This window comes from Oncorhynchus tshawytscha, unplaced genomic scaffold, assembly GCF_018296145.1.
Source record: "Oncorhynchus tshawytscha isolate Ot180627B unplaced genomic scaffold, Otsh_v2.0 Un_contig_2627_pilon_pilon, whole genome shotgun sequence".
Lineage (NCBI taxonomy): Eukaryota > Metazoa > Chordata > Actinopteri > Salmoniformes > Salmonidae > Oncorhynchus > Oncorhynchus tshawytscha.
Window position 1 is genome coordinate 72,795 of NW_024609379.1, and position 21,421 is coordinate 94,215.

At 42.2% G+C, this 21,421-nt stretch overlaps 1 protein-coding gene across 1 annotated transcript in view; it reads left to right on the plus strand.

Moving 5' to 3' along the window:
* LOC121844685 (tryptase-like) overlaps window positions 1-19,371 on the plus strand; it is an 87,155-nt gene extending 67,784 nt beyond the window's left edge. The window contains exons 2-5 of the mRNA XM_042315064.1: window positions 16,343-16,514; window positions 17,221-17,498; window positions 18,277-18,416; window positions 18,865-19,371. Coding sequence (XP_042170998.1) covers window positions 16,343-16,514; window positions 17,221-17,498; window positions 18,277-18,416; window positions 18,865-19,053 — 779 coding nt within the window. The 3' untranslated portion in view covers window positions 19,054-19,371. The remainder of the gene's footprint in view (window positions 1-16,342; window positions 16,515-17,220; window positions 17,499-18,276; window positions 18,417-18,864) is intronic.
* Window positions 19,372-21,421: the final 2,050 nt, after the last annotated feature.

Sequence of the window (21,421 nt, forward strand, 5' to 3'; positions counted from 1 at the left end):
AAGTCCATGGGAAGAACAGCTCAAATAAGCAAAGGGAAACGACAGTCCATCATTACTTGAAGACATGAAGGTCAGTCAGTCTGGACAATTTCAAGAACTTTGAAAGTTTCTTCAAGTGCTATGATGAAACTGGCTCTCATGAGGACCGCCACAGGAAAGGAAGACCCAGAGTTACCTCTACGGCAGAGGATAAGTTCATTAGAGTTACCAGCCGCAGAATTTGCAGCCCAAATAAATGCTTCACAGAGTCAAGTAACTTATACATCTCAACATTATCTTTTCAGAGGACACTGTGAATCAGGGCTTCATGGTCAAATGTAACCTTTATTTTAACTAGGCAAGTCAGTTGAGAACAAATTCTTATTTACAATGACGGCCCACACCAGCCATACCCGGACGACACTGGGCCAATTGTGCGCCGCCCTATGGGACTCCCAATCACGGCTAGTTGTGACACAGCCTGTATTTGAACCTGGGTGTCTGTAGTGACACCTCTTGGACTGAGATGCAGTGCCTTAGACCGCTGCACCACTTGGGAGCCTCATTTGCTGAAAAGAAACCACTACAAAACAAAGCCAATAAGAAGAAGAAGAGACTTGCTTGGGCCAAGAAACACAAGCAATGGACATTAGACCAGTGGAAATCTGTCCTTTGGTCTGATGAGTCCAAATTTGAAATTTTTGGTTCCAACCGCCGTGTCTTTGTGAGACGCAGAGTAGGTGAATGGATGATCTCCGCATGTGTAGTTCCCACCGTGAAGCATGGAGGAGGAGGTGTTATGGTGTGGGGGTGCTTTGCTGGTGACACTGTCTGTGATGTATTTAGAGTTCAAGGCACACTTAACTAGCATGGCTACCACAACAGTCTGCAGCTATACGCCATCCCATCTGGTTGAAAAAAAATGATAGGACAATGAACCAACACACCTCCAGGCTGTGTAAGGGCTATTTGACCAAGAAGGGGAGAGATGGAGTGCTGTATCAGATGACCTGGCCTCCACAATCACCTGACCTCAACCAAATTGAGATCGTTTGGGATGAGTTGGACCGCAGAGTGAAGGAAAAGCAACCAACAAGTGCTCAGCATATGTGGGAAATCCTTCAATACAGTTGAAAAAGCCTTCCAGGTGAAGCTGGTTGAGAGAATGCCAAGAGTGTGCAAAGCTGTCGTCAAGGCAAAGGGTGGCTACTTTGAAGAATCTCAAATATTGTCAGGCTTCGAAGAGTGATGGGTGTGGAGTCAGGCGCAGAGAGCAGAGGATTCGGAAAAAACATTTATTCCAGAACAATCACAGCGAACAAAAGAGGGTAACGCCGAACACAGGCGTAAAACACTCCAAAATGTACAACACCGGTACATACGCTATACAGCGGAAAAATCAATGACAGGATACTCCTGAACCAAAAACAGCAAACAAGCCCGCACGAACACAGGCGGGCTAACTGAACTTAAATAACCCCAACACAAAACCCCAAACAAGGAACAGGTGAAACCAATTAGACCAAACAAAACGAAAAAGGGACAAGGGATCGGTAGCAGCTAGTAGACCAGTGACGACGCCCGCCCGAGTGCCACCCAAACGGGAAGGGGAGCCACCTTCGGTGATAGTCATGACAAATATAAAATAGATTTTAATTTGTATAACACGTTTTAGGTTACTACATTATTCCATGTGTTATACCATAGTTTTGATGTCTTCACTATTATCCTACAATGTAGAAAATAGTACAAATAAAGAAAAACCTTTGAATGAGTAGGTGTCTGAACTTTTGACTGGTACTGTAAGTCAAAATAATGATTTATTATCTTTTGATAAATAAAGTTCTGACCTCACCTGCAGCATCACGGACCAGCAGAACTACAGACAGTAGTCACCAACAACCCATAGCTCTTCCAGTTACCATCCAACCAAATGACAGACTCAATGACTTGTGTGTAGCTTACAATTTGCACACACACACACACACACACACACACACACACACACTATTCTTTTCACCTCCATTTTGTATGTTAATGGTTGCTTTAGGTGGAGGCCAGGGGGTAATAATCGCTAGATGGGCAAATTAGAAAGGACCAAATCAAAATGTGACTACCGTCAGACTTCACTCAATTCAATACTGTACATTTGAACTGCATTTCCTAAAGCAATTCTCACATGTATTTAACAATATAATTTATTTAATTTAGTCCTAGAAAGTGGGCTGTTGTTGTGTTTTGTGTCAATTTTGATTGATGAAGGAATGTAACTTTGAGCTGGATGGAGGAAGTTGACATGGTGGAATCAGAAGTGTTATTTGAAGCTGAAAGCACGTCGACTACAGTTAGTGAGAAAGATGAGTGAACAGTGAAGTCCAAGAATGAAACAAAAAGTGCTAAAATTGAAGTTCCTTTGGGAAACCCTTTTGAAGTCACGAGGTGAAGAAGGCACTGGGAGAAGTGGATGCAGTCAAAGTAACCAGGAGCGGTTTGATGTTAATATAGCAAAAGGAGCGCACATTATGGCTCACAAAATTATCAACGCATGAATTGAACAGCTGTGATTTTCGGAGCAAAAGATATTTCTGGAATCCCGTTGGACATTGAAAATCAATATCTTAGGCAAAAAAATTCAGGGGTAGTTAATGCACATCGCTTGACCTGTGTAGAGAATGAGAAAAAGTAGCTCTATTATTAATGTTTGATGTAGAGTATCTACCAACCTATGTAAAGTTGGATATACAGTGCATTCGGAAAGTATTCAGTCTGCTATAGTGACAAAGAAAAAACAGGTTTTTAGAAATCTTTGCTTAAAAATAAATAATAGAAATGGAAATCTCATTTAGAATAGTATTCAGACCCTATACTCAGCACTTTGTTGAAGCACCTTTGGCAGCGATTACAGCCTTGAGTCTTCTTGGGTATGACCCTACAAGCTTGGCACACCTGTATTTGGGGAGTTTCTCACGTTCTTCTCTGCAGATCCTCTCAAGCTCTGTCAGGTTGGAAGAGGAGCATTGCAGCACAGCCATTTTCAGGTCTCCCAAGAGATGTTCAATCGGGTTCAAGTTAGGGCTCTGGCTGGGCCAATCAAGGATATTCAAAGACTTGACCAAAGCCACTGCTTTGTCTTGGCTGTGTGCTTAGGGTCGTTGTCCTATTGCAGGTTTTCATCAAGGAACGCTCTGTACTTTGCCCCGTTCATATTCCCCTTGATCCAGACTAGTCTCCCAGTTCCTTCCACTGAAAAACATCTACACAGGATGATGCTGCCACCACCATGCTTCACCGTAGGGATGGTGCCAGGTTTCCTCCAGACGTGACGGTTGGCATTCAGGCCAAAGAGTTCAATCTTGGTTTCATCAGACCAGAGAATCGTATTTAGGATAGTCTGAGAATCATTTAGGTGCCTTTTGGCAAACTCCAAGCGGACTGTCATGTGTATTTTACTGAGGAGTGGCTTCCGTCTGTGGCTACTCTACCATAAATGCCTAATTGGTGGAGTGCTGCAGAAATGGTTGTCCTTCCTGTCTTGGTGGTTCCAAACTTCTTCCATTTAAGAATGATGAAGGCCACTGTGTTCTTGGGGACCTTCAATGCTGCAGAACTGTTTTGGGTACCCTTCCCCAGATCTGTGCCTCGACAAAATCCTGCCTCGGAGCTCTACGGACAATTCCTTCGACCTCATGGCTTGGTTTTTGCTCTGATATTGAGATAAGATGGTTCCAAGAGGGCTGCCTCGCTTCTAGTTCTTAGGAAACTTTGCAGTATTTTGTGAATTTATGTATTATTTCTTACATTGCATAGCCAAGAAAATGTTGTGTTATTATATACAGCTGGGAAGAATTTTTGGATATAAGAGCAGCTGTAACTCACCAGCACTACCAGTATTACGATCAGGAACATGACTTTCCCGAAACTGATCCTTTGTTCTCACCACCCAGGGCAATTTAACTGATTCCAGGGGCTGACCAAAACAACGCCGGTGAAAAGAGGGACTCTTCCGAGTATATTAATCGCTAATGTTCAGTCCCTGGATAACAAAGTTGAGAAGATCAGGGCAGGGTTTCTTTCCAGAGAGACATCAGGGATTGTAACATACTCTGTTTCACGGAAACATGGCTCTCTCGGGAAATACTGTCGGAGTCGGTCCAGCCATCTGGATACACAGTTCATCCCGCCGACAAGTATGATTGTAATAACATATAGGACCTCAAGTCCTTTTGTTCACCCAACCTAGAATACCTCACAATCAAATGCCGACCATATTATCTCCCAATAGAATTCTCTTTGGTTATTGTCACAGCAGCATATATCCCCCCTCAAGCCGATACCACAACGGCCCTCAAGGAACTTCACTGGACTTTATGCAAACTGGAAACCATATATCCTGAGGCTGCATTTACTGTAGTTGGGGATATTAACAAAGCAAATTTGAGGAAAAGGCCACCTAAATTCTATTAGCATATCGACTGTAGTACTCACGCTGGAAAAACTCAACCATTGTTATTCCAACTTCCGGGATTCATACAATGCCCTCTCCCACCCTCCTTTCGTCAAATCTGACCACCACTCCATTTTACTCCTCCCTTCCTATATGCAGAAACTCAAACAGGAAGTACCCGTGCTAAGGACTATTCAACACTGGTCTGCCCAATCGGAATCCACGCTTCAAGATTGTTTTGATCACTCGGACTGGGATATGTTCCGGGTAGCTTCAGAGAATAATATTGAAGTGTACACTGAGACGGTTAGGGGATGTAGGAAATGTTGTACCCACTGTGACCATTAAAACCTACCCTAACCAGAAACCGTGGATAGATGGCAGCATTCACGCAAAACTGAAAGTGCGAACCACCGCATTTAACCATAACAAGGTGACTGGGAATATGGCAGAATACAAACAGACTAGTAATTTCCTCTGCAAGAAAATCAAACTAGCAAAACATCAGTATAAAGACAAAGTGGAGTCGCAATTCAACGGCTCAGACACAAATCGTATGTGGCAGACAATCACGGACCACAATAAAAATCAGCCACGTCGCAGACACCAACGTCTTGCTTTCCGACAAGCTAAACGCGTTATTTGCCCGCTTTGAGGATATCTTTATTACTTGATATCACAGTACCACCGACACGGCCAGCTACCATGGACTGTGGGCTCTCCTGCTCCGTGGCCGACATGAGTAAGACATTTAAACGTGTTAACTCTCACTAGGCTGCCGCCCCGTGTCGGCATCCCTAGCCGCGTCCTCAGAGCAAGCGCAGACCAGCTGGCTGCTGTGTTAAGAACGTATTCAATCTCTCCCTATCCCAGTCTGCTGTCCCCACATGCTTCAAGATGGCCACTACTGTTCGTGTACCCAAGAATGCAAAGGTAACTAAACTACATGACTATCGTTGCACTCACTTCTGTCATCATGAAGTGCTTTGAGAGACTAGTCAAGGATCATATCACCTCTACTTTACCTGTCACCCTAGACCCACTTCAATTTGCTTACCACCCCAACAGGTCCACAGACGATGCAATCGCCATCACACTGCACACTGCTCTATCCCATCTGGACAAGAGGAATACCTATGTAAGAATGCTTTTCATTGACTATAGCTCAGCATTCATCACCATAGTACCCTCCAAGCTCATCATTAACCTCTCTGGGAAATGTGGGACGGTAGCATCCCACCTCGCCAACAGCCAGTGAAAGTGCAGGGCGCCAAATTCAAGACAACAAAAATCTCATAATTAAAATTCCTCAAGCATACAAGTATTTTACACCATTTTAAAGATAAAATTCTCATTAATCCAGCCACAGTGTCTGATTTCAAAAAGGCTTTACAGCGAAACCCCAACAAACGATTATGTTAGGTAAGCACCTGGTCACAGAAAAACAGCCATGTTTCCAGCCAAAGAGAGGAGTCAACAAAAGCAGAAATATACATCAAATTAATCACTATCCTTTGATGATCCGCTTTGAGGACAATACAGTGCCACTGACACGGCCTGCAACGAAAACATGCGGCCTCTCCTTCACTGCAGCCGAGGTGAGTAAGACATTTAAACGTGTTAACCCTCGCAAGGCTGCAGGCCCAGACGGCATCCCCAGCCGCGCCCTCAGAGCATGCGCAGACCAGCTGGCTGGTGTGTTTACGGACATATTCAATCAATCCCTATCCCAGTCTGTTGTTCCCACATGCTTCAAGAGGGCCACCATTGTTCCTGTTCCCAAGAAAGCTAAGGTAACTGAGCTAAACGACTACCGCCCCGTAGCACCCACTTCCGTCATCATGAAGTGCTTTGAGAGACTAGTCAAGGACCATATCACCTCCACCCTACCTGACACACTAGACCCACTCCAATTTGCTTACCGCCCAAATAGGTCCACAGACGATGCAATATCAAAACCACACTGCACACTGCCCTAACCCATCTGGACAAGAGGAATACCTATGTGAGAATGCTGTTCATCGACTACAGCTCGGCATTCAACACCATAGTACCCTCCAAGCTCGTCATCAAGCTCGAGACTCCGCCCTGTGCAACTGGGTACTGGACTTCCTGACGGGCCGCCCCCAGGTGGTGAGGGTAGGCAACAACATCTCCTCCCCGCTGATCCTCAACACTGGGGCCCCACAAAGGTGCGTTCTGAGCCCTCTCCTGTACTCCCTGTTCACCCACGACTGCGTGGCCACGCACGCCTCCAACTCAATCATCAAGTTTGCGGACGACACAACAGTGGTAGGCTTGATTAGCAACAACGACGAGACGGCCTACAGGGAGGAGGTGAGGGCCCTTGGAGTGTGGTGTCAGGAAAATAACCTCACACTCAACGTCAACAAAACTAAGGAGATGATTGTGGACTTCAGGAAACAGCAGAGGGAACACCCCCCTATCCACATCGATGGAACAGTAGTGGAGAGGGTAGCAAGTTAAGTTCCTCGGCATACACATCACAGACAAACTGAATTGGTCCACTCACACTGACAGCATCGTGAAGAAGGCGCAGCAGCGCCTCTTCAACCTCAGGAGGCTGAAGAAATTCAGCTTGTCACCAAAAGCACTTACAAACTTCTACAGATGCACAATCGAGATCATCCTGGCGGGCTGTATCACCGCCTGGTACGGCAACTGCTCCGCCCTCAACCGTAAGGCTCTCCAGAGGGTAGTGAGGTCTGCACAACGCATCACCGGGGGCAAACTACCTGCCCTCCAGGACACCTACACCACCCGATGTTACAGGAAAGCCATAAAGATCATCAAGGACATCAACCACCCGAGCAAATAAAAAAAAATTGTGCAGCTGGGATTCCTGGGGAGAGCATTCTGATGAAGATCATCAAAGGTAAGTGACTATTTATAATGATATTTCTGACTAATATTGACTCCACAACATGGCGGCTGTCTTAATGGCTTGTTTGGGCTCTGAGCGCTGTACTCAGATTATTGCATGGTGTGCTTTTTCCGTAAAGTTCTTTTGAAATCTGACACAGCGGTTGCACTAAGGAGAAGTGTATCTCAAGTTCCATGTATAATAGTTGTATCTTTAATCAATGTTTATTATGAGTATTTCTGTAAATTGATGTGGCTCTCTGCAAAATCACTGCATGTTTTGGAACTACTGAACATAACACGCCAATGTAAAATTTGATTTTTGGATATAAATATGCACTTTATCGAACAAAACATACATGTATTGTGTAACATGGAGTCCTATGAGTGTCATCTGATGAAGATCAAATCAAATTTTATTTGTCACATACACATGGTTAGCAGATGTTAATGCGAGTGTAGCGAAATGCTTGTGCTTCTAGTTCCGACAATGCAGTAATAACCAACAAGTAATCTAACAAACAATTCCAAAACTACTGTCTTATACACAGTGTAAGGGGATAAAGAATATGTACATAAGGATATATGAATGAATGAGTGATGGTACAGAGCAGCATAGGCAAGATACAGTAGATGGTATCGAGTACAGTATATACATATGAGATGAGTATGTAAACAAAGTGGCATAGTTAAAGTGGCTAGTGATACATGTATTACATAAGGATGCAGTCGATGATATAGAGTACAGTATATATGTATGCATATGAGATGAATAATGTAGGATAAGTAACATTATATAAGGTAGCATTGTTTAAAGTGGCTAGTGATATATTTACATCAATTCCCATTATTAAAGTAGCTGGAGTTGTGTCAGTGTGTTGGCAGCAGCCACTCAATGTTAGTGGTGGCTGTTTAACAGTCTGATGGCCTTGAGATAGAAGCTGTTTTTCAATCTCTCGGTCCCCGCTTTGATGCACCTGTACTGACCTCGCCTTCTGGATGATAGCGTGGTGAACAGGCAGTGGCTCGGGTGGTTGTTGTCCTTGATGACCTTGTTCGCCTTCCTGTGACATCGGGTGGTGTAGGTGTCTTGGAGAGCAGGTAGTTTGCTCCCGGTGATGCGTTGTGCAGACCTCACTACCCTCTGGAGAGCCTTGCGGTTGTGGGCGTAGCAGTTGCCATACCAGGCAGTGATACAGGCCGACAGGATGCTCTCGATTGTGCGTCTGTAAAAGTTTGAGTGTTTTTGGTGACCAGGCCAAATTTCTTCAGCCTCCTGAGATTGAAGAGGCGCTGTTGCGTGTGGGTGTACCATTTCAGTTTGTCCATGATGTGTTCCCCCTGTAACTTAAAACTTTCCACTTTCTCTGCTACTGTCCCGTCAATGTTGGTAGGGGGGGTGATCCCGCTGCTGTTTCCTGAAGTCCACGATCATCTCCTTTGTTTTGTTGAGTGTGAGGTTATTTTCCTGACACCACACTCCGAGGGCCCTCACCTCCTCCCCATAGGCAGTCGTGTCATGGTTGGTAATCAAGACTACCACTGTAGTGTTGTCTGCAAACTTGATGATTAAGTTGGAGGCGTGCATGGCCACGCAGTCATGGGTGAACAGGGAGTACAGGAGAGGGCTGAAAACGCACCCTTGTTGGGCCCCAGTGTTGAGGATCAGCGGGGTGGAGATGTCGTTTCCTACCCTCACCACCTAGGAGCGGCCCGTCAAAGTCTAGGACCCAGTTGCACAGGGCGGAGTCGGGACCCAGGGTCTCGAGCTTAATGATGAGTTTGGAGGGTACTATGGTGTTAAATGCTGAGCTGTAGTCGATGAACAGCATTCTTACATAGGTATTCCTCTTGTCCAAATGGGTTTGGGCAGTGTGATTACGATTGCGTCGTCTGTGGACCTATTGGGGCGGTAAGCAAATTGGAGTGGGTCTAGGGTGTCAGGTAGGGTGGAGGTGATATGATCCTTGACCAGTCTCTCAAAGCACCTCATGATGACAGAAGTGAGTGCTACGGGGCGATAGTCTTTTAGCTCAGTTACCTTAGCTTTCTTGGGAACAGGAACAATGGTGGCCCTCTTGAAGCATGTGCGAACAGCATACTGGGATAGGGAGAGATTGAATATGTCCGTAAACACACCAGCCAGCTGGTCTGCGCATGCTCTGAGGACGTGCCTAGGGATGCCGTCTTGGCCGGCAGCCTTGCGAGTGTTAACACGTTTAAATGTTTTACTCACATTGGCTGCGGTGAAGGAGAGTCCACAGGTTTTGGTAGCGGGCCGTGTCGGTGGCACTGTATTGTCCTCAAAGCGAGCAAAGAAGTTGTTTAGTTTGTCTGGGAGCAAGACATTGGGGTCTGTGACGGGGCTGGTTTTCTTTTTGTAGTCCGTGATTGACTGTAGACCCTGCCACATTCCTCTCATGTCTGAGCCGTTGAATTGCGACTCTACTTTGTCTCTACTGACGCTTAGCTTGTTTGATTGCCTTGCGGAGGGAATAGCTACACTGTTTGTATTCGGTCATGTTTCCAGTCACCTTGCCCTGATTAAAAGCAGTGGTTCCTGGGAACAGTGGGTTAACTGCCTTGTGGTTCAGAACGACACATTTTTTTCCTTGTCAGCTCAGGGTTTCAATTTAGCAACCTTTCAGTCGTGTATATTAACCTCTCTGCGCACGCTACATAAATAGTCATATTAAACCTTCATGAAAATACAAGTGTCTCACGTGTATCGAAAGCCTAGAATCTTGCTAATCCAACTGCGTTGTCAGATTTTAAAAAGGATTTACTGCGAAAGAATACGATGCGATTATCTGAGCATAGAGCCCCATAAAAAAAAAACAATTTTAACCAGCACAGGCGTAACATAATCACAATCTGCATTAAAATAAATTGTTTACCTTTGACGATCTTCGTCTGTTTGCAATTCCAATGCTCATTGTTACACAATGAATGATCTTTTGTTTGATAAAATTTTGTGAACCGTCTCATTCCATTTTCGACGACACATTCCAGGTAAATAACTCACACAGAACGTGACTTTTTCAGTCATGTTTGGTTTCACTGCAATCAACTGGTTTGTTTGTAACACAATCAAACGTGATGGGCCATTTCGCAGGATGTATTGACTGAAAGAAACCGATTTGAAGACAACAAGTCATGACATCATTGTGCACCAACGATTTGCCTGCTGTTTAGTTGATTGACTGTCTTTTAACCCAATGACCACTGATCGTCTTGAAATCTAGCTGGGTAGATAGACAATGAGCTGAGCTAAACAGCAATACGCCATGTTTATGTGTTGCAAGACCAACCCATGTAGTAAGCTCCAGCTTAACGAGAGTCATTCTGTATTGAAGTTTCATACCGGAAGGAGCTACGCATATTACGCACTGTTTGGTAAACGCGCAGATTCAGCTGTTTATATATCAATCATTATGGCGACTAAGTCAGGGAAAGCTAAATCTAAGTCTAGATATACAGATGTACACACAATTTTTGAATAAATTGATTGGGAAAGTGAGACAGAGATTGTTGTAGGACGCTTCATTTAGCGATTGAGGAGGAATATTTTTGGGAAAATGCTAATGCCCTTGTTTGAAATTAATAATATAAAATATTATTTGTGATTTTTTTTTAAATTTTAGAAGCAATATATAAACATGTAATGTCATGAAATGTGAGATGCGTGTGTCTGCTGCCCCACCCCAACCCACATGAAATAGTCTATTTGAGGCCGTTGAGGAGAGGGAAGGACCACATCAATGGCAAAAGTGAAATGGAGACAGTAGATACAGCTGATCTATTGTAATATAAGAGAGATAGTAGATCTAGCAGGTAATAATAATATATTCAACCTTCTATATATATCTGTTTATTATACCTGTTGATACAGGGCTCATACAGTGGGGCAAAAAACTATTTAGTCAGCCACCAATTGTGCAAGTTCTCCCACTTAAAAGATGAGAGAGGCCTGTAATTTTCATCATAGGCACACTTCAACTATGACAGACGAAATGAGAAAAAAAATTCCAGAAAATCACATTGTAGGATTTTTAATGAATTTATTTGCAAATTATGTTGGAAAATAAGTATTTGGTCACCTACAAACAATCAAGATTTCTGGCTCTCACAGACCTGTAACTTTTTATTTAAGAGGCTCCTCTGTCCTCCACTCGTTACCTGTATTAATGGCACCTGTTTGAACTTGTTATCAGTATAAAAGACACCTGTCCACAACCTCAAACAGTCACACTCCAAACTCCACTATGGCCAAGACCAAAGAGCTGTCAAAGGACACCAGAAACACAATTGTAGACTTTAAAAAAAAATTAAGTTAAAAAAAAATATATTCTCATTTTGTCTGTCATAGTTGAAGTGTACCTATGATGAAAATTACAGGCCTCTCTCATCTTTTTAAGTGGGAGAACGTGCACAATTGGTGGCTGACTAAATACTTTTTTGCCCCACTGTGTGTGTGTGTGTGTGTGTATATATATATATATATATATATATTTTTTTTTATTTGTATGTTTGTATGTATGTATAAATATTGATACATCCACAGTACCAGTGAAAAGTTTGGACACACCTACTCATTCAAGGGTTTTTATTTTTCCTATTTTCTACATTGTAGAATAATAGTGAAGCGATCAAAACTATGAAATAACACATGAAATCATGTAACTTAAAACGTGTTATACAAATCAAAATATTTTATATTTGAGACTCTTCAAAGTAGCCACCCTTTGCCTTGATGACAGCTTTGCACACTCTTGGCATTCTCTCAACCAGCTTCACCTGGAATGCTTTTCCAACTGTATTGAAGGATTTCCCACATATGCTGAGCACTTGTTGTTTGCTTTTCCTTCACTCTGCGGTCCAACTAATCCCAAACAATCTCAACCAGGTCATCTGATACAGCACTCCATCTCTCCCCTTCTTGGTCAAATAGCCCTTACACAGCCTGGAGGTGTGTTGGTTCATTGTCCTATCATTTGTTTTTTAACCAGATGGGATGGCGTATAGCTGCAGACTGTTGTGGTAGCCATGCTGGTTAAGTGTGCCTTGAACTCTAAATACATCACAGACAGTGTCACCAGCAAAGCACCCCCACACCATAACACCTCCTCCTCCATGCTTCACGGTGGGAACTACACATGCGGAGATCATCCATTCAACCAACTCTGCGTCTCACAAAGACACGGCGGGTGGAACCAAAAATCTCAAATTTGGACTCATCAGACCAAAGGACAGATTTACACTGGTCTAATGTCCATTGCTTGTGTTTCTTGGCCCAAGCAAGTCTCTTCTTCTTATTGGCTTCATTTAGTAGTGGTTTCTTTTCAGCAAATAAGGCTCCCAAGTGGTGCAGCGGTCTAAGGCACTGCATCTCAGTCCAAGAGGTGTCACTACAGACACCCAGGTTCAAATCCAGGCTGTGTCACAACTAGCTGTGATTGGGAGTCCCATAGGGAGGCGCACAATTGGCCCAGTGTCGTCTGGGTATGGCTAGTGTGGGCTGTCATTGTAAATAAGAATTTGTTCTCAACTGACTTGCCTAGTTAAAATAAAGGTTACATTTGACCATGAAGCCCTGATTCACAGTGTCCTCTGAACAGCTGATGTTGAGATGTGTATGTTACTTGACTCTGTGAAGCATTTATTCGGGCTGCAAAATCTGCGGCTGGTAACTCTAATGAACTTATCCTCTGCCGTAGAGGTTACTCTGGGTCTTCCTTTCCTGTGGCGGTCCTCATGAGAGCCAGTTTCATCATAGCACTTGAAGAAACTTTCAAAGTTCTTGAAATTGTCCAGACTAACTGACCTTCGTATCTTCAAGTATGATGGACTGTCATTTCCCTTTGCTTATTTGAGCTGTTCTTGCCATGGACTTGGTCTTTTACCAAATAGGGCTATCTTCTGTATACCACCCCTACCTTGTCACAACACAACTGATTGGCTCAAATGCATTAAGAAGGAAAGAAATTCCACAAATGAACTTTTAACAAGGCACACCTGTTAAGAGCTATGGCTGATTGCTGCCCCCTTTGGGGTGATTGCGGGCCCATAGTAAACAGAAAAAAAATCTGTCAAAAATTGCTAATATATGCATATAAAAATTATTATTGAATAGAAAACACTCCACAGCTTCTAAAACCGTTTAAATTATGTCTCTATGTAAAGCAGAACTCTCAGGGCACTCATTCTCCCAAACTCTCTCTTGTCATCATAAAAGTTGGCCCAACTTTGACGTCATCGCCCCCACCCTTCCCAAGCACCTACAGTCCTGGGAACAGTTTATATCTCTTCAGCGCGATGTCTGCTTTCAATGGGGCTTCTCATTGTGAGAATCACTCGCTCACAAGAGTTTTGGCGGGCCGAAACCTTTCGGTCACACAAGAAAACAGGTTACTCTCATGCACGTTCTGCTCGGGTGATGTCTTTGTTCCAAGATTGATTAAACGACTTGTGTGTTTCTGATCGTCCTGAGAATTGCTGTGAAGCTAGATAACATGCTAACGCTGTGTTCTGAACATAGTTTGACAAGTTTAGTCGACATATAATATGTAATTTCGACGTTTTGGTGCGCACCCACTTGACTTTTTGGCTGCATTTCAACCGAAATATGTCGTGTTTGATCACCGAAAGACACAGACTTCCAAACTAAAGCTGTTTTTGGTAAGTATAAACCCTTCCAGGTCTTCTGATGGAAGAACAGCAAAGGTAAGGGAATATTTATGTGTTTATTATGGGTTTCTGTGGACTCCGAAGTAGAGGAGCCAAAATGCTAATTCCTGAGCGCCGACTCATATTATAGCCTAGTGAACGAAATCTGTAACGTTAAAAATAAATGTAACACAGCGATTGCATTTAGAAGAAGTGTATCTTTCTATATATATGTAGAACATGCATATTTAGTCAAAGTTTATGATGTGTATTCCATGTTAGCTGACGGCATATGCTGGAGCTATCGCATTTCTCCGGACATTCGAGTAGCATTTTTTTGAACATGGCGTCATTGTAAACAGAGATTTATGGATATATATAGCATATTTTTGAAAAAAACATAAATGTACTGTGTAACATGTTATATTACTGTCATCTGATGAAGATTTCAAAAGGTTAGTGAAATTATTTTTCTTTTAATCCTGCGTTTGGTGATTGCATATTTTGTTGAATTTGGCTATGGAAATTAGCTTGGTCTTCGGTGTGTCTTCGGTGGTGGTTTGACATAAATATGTGCTATGTTTTCGCCATAAAACATTTTAGAAATCTGACTTGCTGGCTAGATAAACAAGTTGTTTATCTTTCATTTGAGCTATTGGACTTGTTAATGTGTGGAGGTTAAATATTTTTTGGAATATTTTTTGCGTTCCATGCACCACATTCCAGCTGACGATGGGAGGGCTGATCCCCAATTGGGAACCAAGATCCTCAAGGCGATTTATTAATGGATATGCATTCCAGGTGACAACCTCATGAAGCTGGTTGAGAGAATGCCACGAGTTTGCAAAGCTGTCATCAATGTAAAGGGTGGCTACTTTGAAGAATCTACAACAATAAAATGTATTTGATTTGTTTAACACTTTTTTTTGTAACTACATGATTCCATATGTGTTATATCACAGTTTTGATGTCTTCACTATTATAGTAAATAGTAAAAATAAAGAAAAACCCTGTAATGAGTAGGTGTGTCCAAACTTTTGACTGATAATGGACATATTGTAATCATGCAGGTTAATTGTTCTTAGGCCGGGATTCAGTCCATGGAGCGCTGAGCCATTTAAAGGTAATTTCAGCCTTGCCTGGTTCCTCTCTATAGTAAACACAAACTCTGGTTGAAAACTAGAAATGTCAGTGGACACTGTTTCTTTAATTGAATAGCTTGAGATAGAAATATCACCTCATCTCTCTTTTTGAGAATTTGCATTCTGAAAATAAAATAGAACATGATTTTATCAGCAACCCAGATGAGCAGCCTGCTATCATTGGAACTGTTAATCAGATTGCACATGTGTAACATTGATGTAATCTAAGCATGGATGTCTATAAAGCTGGACATCAGTCAGTCAGTGTCTATCCATCAAACAGCCGTCTGGTTGGTCGGATACTGACAGGAAAAGCTATGGGTTTTTGGGTACTACTGTCTGTAATTTTGCTGGTGCTGCAGGTGAGGTCAACAGAAATGTATTAATTAAAAGAGCATCAACTCGTTTTTAGCTTGCTTGGTCCACAGCAACTATTACATTCATCAGATAGTGACAACATTTTTTTACTGGTGTTTTAATTTGAGCATCATTAGCCTACATATTTGGGCATGTACATAATTGTTTTGCCATCCACTAGAACAAAGAACTTCAAGCATATCTCTCTGTTTTGGCATTAGTGACCACTAAGGGCTCGATTCAAACCATATTTATAGCTCAGATTTAAATGTAAATGTAATTTCCAACTGAGACGACATATGTAGCATTTACCGTGGCATGAATGCAGCTTCTGCTAACGCAGGAACATTGCCTTAAAATGTATTGCACTTTTGTGCAGCTCTTCAGCGCTACAAATATCACCACTACATATAAATACATATCACCACTATATCCTCTTAAAGGGGAAATCTGCAGTTGCTACATCCAATTAGGACTTATAAATTAAGCGGATTCTTGAGTTTGTAACCCATCAGAACCCAAAGCTTATTTTACTCCAATGTTTTGCAAAGTAAATGTAAACAAACATTATATAGCCTCAAAACATGTTTAAAACTGTAATTGTGATATCATGGATGGCCAGTCCTTGCATCCAGAGCTCTGTCTGTGAATTTGAAAGTGGTTACAATCCTCCAGCCCAATCCCTCCACTTTTTACAGAGACAGGGGTGGGGAGGAACACTTTGTTATTCTTTCAACTGCTCAGATGTTCTGGTGCGGTGGCACTAATTTCAGAGTTCTGACAGGAGCAAAGTATCAAATGCAGAGTGTTTGTACATGAAACAGTGTCACAGTCTGGCATTCTTTCCACCCTCCATCACCTCCCTCTCTAGAATCGTTTGTGCCCCAGGCTCGGAGCTCTATCGTGGGGGGAAAGGATGCTCAAAAGGGCAGCTGGCCGTGGATAGTCTACCTGTTAATCACGGATGATAGAGGCTTCTTTAGCTGTGGCGGATCCCTCCTTACTGAGGAATGGGTGCTCACCGCTGCACACTGTGTTGACCCGTAAGTGTGTTTGTGTGTGAAGGAGGTTTGCATGTTGAACTCATTATCGTGTCCGCAACCAAAATGACGTTTTTTCCATGGTTGTAATTTTCTTAACGTGTCTACAAGCAGAAAACCAGTTTACCAACTAGAATGACATCATTATAATTTAAAAGGCCAAATTTGCTTGCTGGAATAGAACCGAAAGATCTGTATGTGTTTGTATGAAATATAGCAATGTCTGTGTAATGTTTCTATCCAACCTGGACAAAGGGGTAGACATAACAGAGTAAACGTAAATCTGAACCATGCCGATTAGTATGATGTCACGTTTCGTATGGTATCTATTCATTTGTGGATGTCTTTCATCCATTTTGTATGATATGTTACAAATGACAATTGTTATGAATTGCAAGTCCTACAATATGTTTAGAATTTTCTAAATGTTTAGTAGCAAGGTAGCTAAAAAAGTAGTAACCAGTTGCAAAGTTGCTAATAAAATAAAATGCTACAGTTGTCTGTGATAAGATCCGTGATAAGATTCAAACACACCTTTGGGTTAATTCACATTACAACCATCCTACTTTAGTTTTTTGCCTTAAGTAACCTATCTTATGTAACCATATCAAATGTAACATATTCTAATTTCAGTGTCCTGGATTTAAATGTACTATGTTACACCTAGTCTATGAGACCAGGCTGTTTTACCTGTCTGCATGTGTATTAGGAATGACAACCCTATTCCAGACAATTCCTTCATTCGTCTGGGGACACACAGCCTGAATGAGCCATCAGTGTTTTATCGAACCATCTCACGCATCGTCAGTCACCCACAGTACCAGAAACAGCGTTTGGCCGTGCTGCACGACATCGCTTTGGTGAAGATGAGTGAAAAGGTGTCCTATTCCTCCCTGGTGAAGCCCATGTCCCTGCCCAAACCGAGTGCTACCTTTGACTCAAGGTCGAAGTGCTTCGTCGCTGGCTGGGGCGACGTCGGGAACAATGGTGAGCAAACACACAGCAACACCGATATACAAACACTCACAGTGCCAGGTTCTAAAGCATAGCTTTGGTTGGTTTGGTCTTGATTGAATGTCAGCATTCAATTCTGTGGGTGACATTTTAGTAGTGTAAAATGATTTACCACAAACCTCATTATAAAGCTGGTGGTTCCAGTATTGAATGCTGACTGGCTGAAATGCTGATTGGATATGACCCCCCAAAATGTTTTACCTTTCTAATTATATTGGTAACCAGTTTATAATAGCAATAAGGCACCTCTGGGTTTTGAGGTATATGGCTAATATACCACAGCTAATGGCTGTATCCCAGCACTCCACGTTGTGCATGGCCGGGGTATATTGGCCAGATATCACACCCCTTCGTGCTTTATTGCTTAATTATAATCTGGCAGTGTGATTTATAAACCTTTATTTACTCAGAGGAACCCAATTGAGACCAGTTTCTTATTTACAGTGGTGCCCTGAGGACCCCCCAAAAACACAATCAATACAACAACAAAAAAGATAAAAACAAGTTATAATTAAGTTATAATAAGCAATTGAACCATTTGCACATTGTTAAAGAAAGATTTCAAAATTAAATCAGAATGCCAGATAAGATACTGTATTTTGTGCACTTTACACAATGTATTTTGTTTTCATCCAGCTTCTGTTTGTAGTTAGTATTTCTCCCTTAAATTCTCCCTCTCCCTGCCCGTTCACTTCCTCCCCCACCCGTTTCTATCCTACATTTTACTCTTCTTCTTTTTCCCTCCCTCCAGTGGAATTGTCTGGTAATAGGACCCTCCAGGAGCTGGAGTTGCCCATCGTGAAACAGAGCACCTGTAAGAAAAAGTTTCCGGGCCTCACTGACAACATGCTGTGTGCTGGCTCCATGAAAAAAGGGGAAGACTCCTGTCAGGTGAGTCCTATTTCCTGGTCTCCTGATTGGTACGTATACATGTTTTATACAAACATAGACCCTCCCTCTCTCTCACACACACACACACACACACACGTGGGCACACACACTAGTGATGCGCCAGTCCCCGTGAGGCGGGCGGGTTTAGGGTCATGCAATATTGTTAATTATTCAACAAATGTTCAAGAGGGGAAAAAAGGAACTGTACAGAGCATTCTCTATATTTTTGGGTAAGGGTCTTAAAGCGAAAAATCTATCACATAATCAGCTGGTTGTGGATGGGTTATTAGCAATTGTGGGTGGGTGCAGGTGAACAAACAGCTGACCCACATCACTGACACACACACACACACTCTTTCTCTCTCTCTATCGTTCTCTCTCACGTACACACACACACTTACTTGAATGTTGTAAATGTATGTTTGTGTTGTTTTTCTTTGTTCTACAGGGGGACTCTGGTGGGCCGTTGGTTTGTGGCTCATCTGGTGTGTTGGTCCAGGTGGGAATCGTGAGTTTTGGGAAAATCAATGGCTGTGCTTTGAAAGGCTTCCCTGGAGTCTACACCCGTGTGAACCCCTACATGGACTTCATCAGCGAGACTATAACCTCAGACCGACAGGCTTCTGCTGAGGCCTAGGTCACCACTAAACACGGTCTGTTTACAGTCCATATCCGCCTCTCGCTCTGTCTTCCCTTTCTCTTCAGTTCCCTTTTGAGCCAAAGTCCTTACTTGAGATGCAGCTGGAAGTGATTTAAAATGACAAGAGTTTGGTATTGATTGTGAATTACTTTGTGGTTTTATTCTTTACCAGGCCTTTAAATTATTTTCAAATATATTTCGAAGTATTTAGTCAACTCTTCCTTGAAAATACAAGATGTTGAATCTGTATTTGAAATATTTAAGTACTCTATGCATTTGAAACCAGGTCTGTTTGAACACAGGGGTATTTGTAAATGATTTGGAAACAAGTAATTGAAAATAATTTAAAATATAATGTATAGAAAATTATTAGAAAATATACAGAAAATACATATTTAAAATATAAATACTTTACTAAACATGTATTTGAACCCAGGTCTGTTGTAAAAAAAAGTTCAATGACTTACTGGCTATGTCCTTTTCAATAGTAGCTCCTTAGTAAACTGCAAGCATCAACCCTTCCGTTTCAGTTTTTTTGTGTGTGAGTGTCACAAAATAGAAAGTGACTGGTTCTAGAATCTAGGTTGAGCGTTGTGAAGCAGCGACCAGAGCTAAGGTCCTCTCTTATCATCTGGGCCAGGGATTCCGATATCAAAGTATACAGCAGGAGAGACAGGGGACATCCTTGTCTGACATCCATGATCTCTACATGCCAGGCATGTGCACAGATAGGGCTCCACCAGTGCTCAAGCCTTTTGCCCATACTATGAGTAAGGGCCCCTTTGCCCTTCAGCTCGTTATTTTTTGTTGTTGTTGATCATTTATTTTATAGTGTCTTTAAAAATATAGATTTTATATGTAACTAATTGCACAAACTATCGCATTTAATATTTGTGAATCTTGAAAAAGATCTCCTCCCCCACACTCCCACCTCAAGTGTGCACTTGCCTGACTTCTGCATGTAGTGCGATGTACAGTAATTGGCTATCCGGTGGTGAGTTTGAATACTGGTAGGTTACCTTTGAGTTGGACCTGTCATGTATGTCTTGTACTGTTATGGACAGAGAAGGGGGCAATTCACTTGTTTGTTAGTAAGCGGCAGATGCAAACTCAAATCAAGTAAAAATTTGTTTGGTTTGACAGCATAGCTAACTAGCTAGCTAACTAGCAGATTTACATCATAATTCGCTATGATCAGCTGATAGCCTCTTTTCCCAATGTCACTCTTTATCCCACTGGGCACACAGTGGTTCAAATAACATTGTTTACACGTAATTTGAATGAAATTATTTTGAACTAATGTTGAATAGATGTTGAATTGACGTCTGTTCCCAGTGGGTCGTCTCTAGTTATTACCCTACTAGGAGTCACTGGCATGAGTGTGTTGTTGCATTAAATAAATAGGTCATTGCAACAAAACAAAAAACAATTTGATACAGAAACAGTTTGTAAATTATGGTGTGGGGTCTGGTGTGGGGCTGCGTCTACCTGGATATATTGTCAACACAAATAAAATAAAAGTCCACGATACCGCTCTTAAACAATTATAAAAAGGTCTGCTAGGTTGGGTTATTCACGAAACCTCCCCAACGACGGGGGTCTGCTTGGATGAATAGATAGGGCGCCGTAGGAACGTTGACCTGATTAGGCAAGGTTCAAAAGCACAACAAATCCTGCGAATAAACGCTCCGTCTGGCTAAACAGTGGTCTGTAGTAAATCAGTAGGTCACACCACAATTGCTACTCTTTAGAACAGAGGTCCAAACGTACTGTGTGTGAACGAATGTGAATAAAAGCCTGAATGATTGTGAATAAAAGCCTGAATGAGTAAAAGTTTCACTGTGTACCGGAAATGCATCAGAGTAAGTTAAGCAGCAAGGAAGAATAGTGTGTGTGTGTGTGTGTGTGTGTGTGTGTGTGTCGTTGGTCCAGAGAAAGGATTACGCAGCCTCTCTGTGACAGTTAATTGAATTAAGTTGAGAGGAGTGTGTTTAGCTCTCACTGGGAAGAGGGAATAAAATCAATAGGTGTTGGATAAAAGGAACTGTGTAAAGATAGGACATTGACATAATAGTGTGTTAAGTGACTATTCTGTCATACATAGAATGTGTTAAATAAAGTATTAAACAAGGCATATATAGTACATGACATTGTATGAAGTGGAAAGATAAAACATACAGATGAGCATAAGCTATACTATATGGTTAAAATAAATAGTAATAACGAATACATAAAGAACAGTACCGTGGCATAGTTTATAGTACCTACTAGAGATACTATAGCACCGTGAAGGACGGTAGGAGGAAACAGTGGGTAATTAAGTACTCTGTAGCAGCAGAACCTTTAGGGAATATAGCCTGGAGAG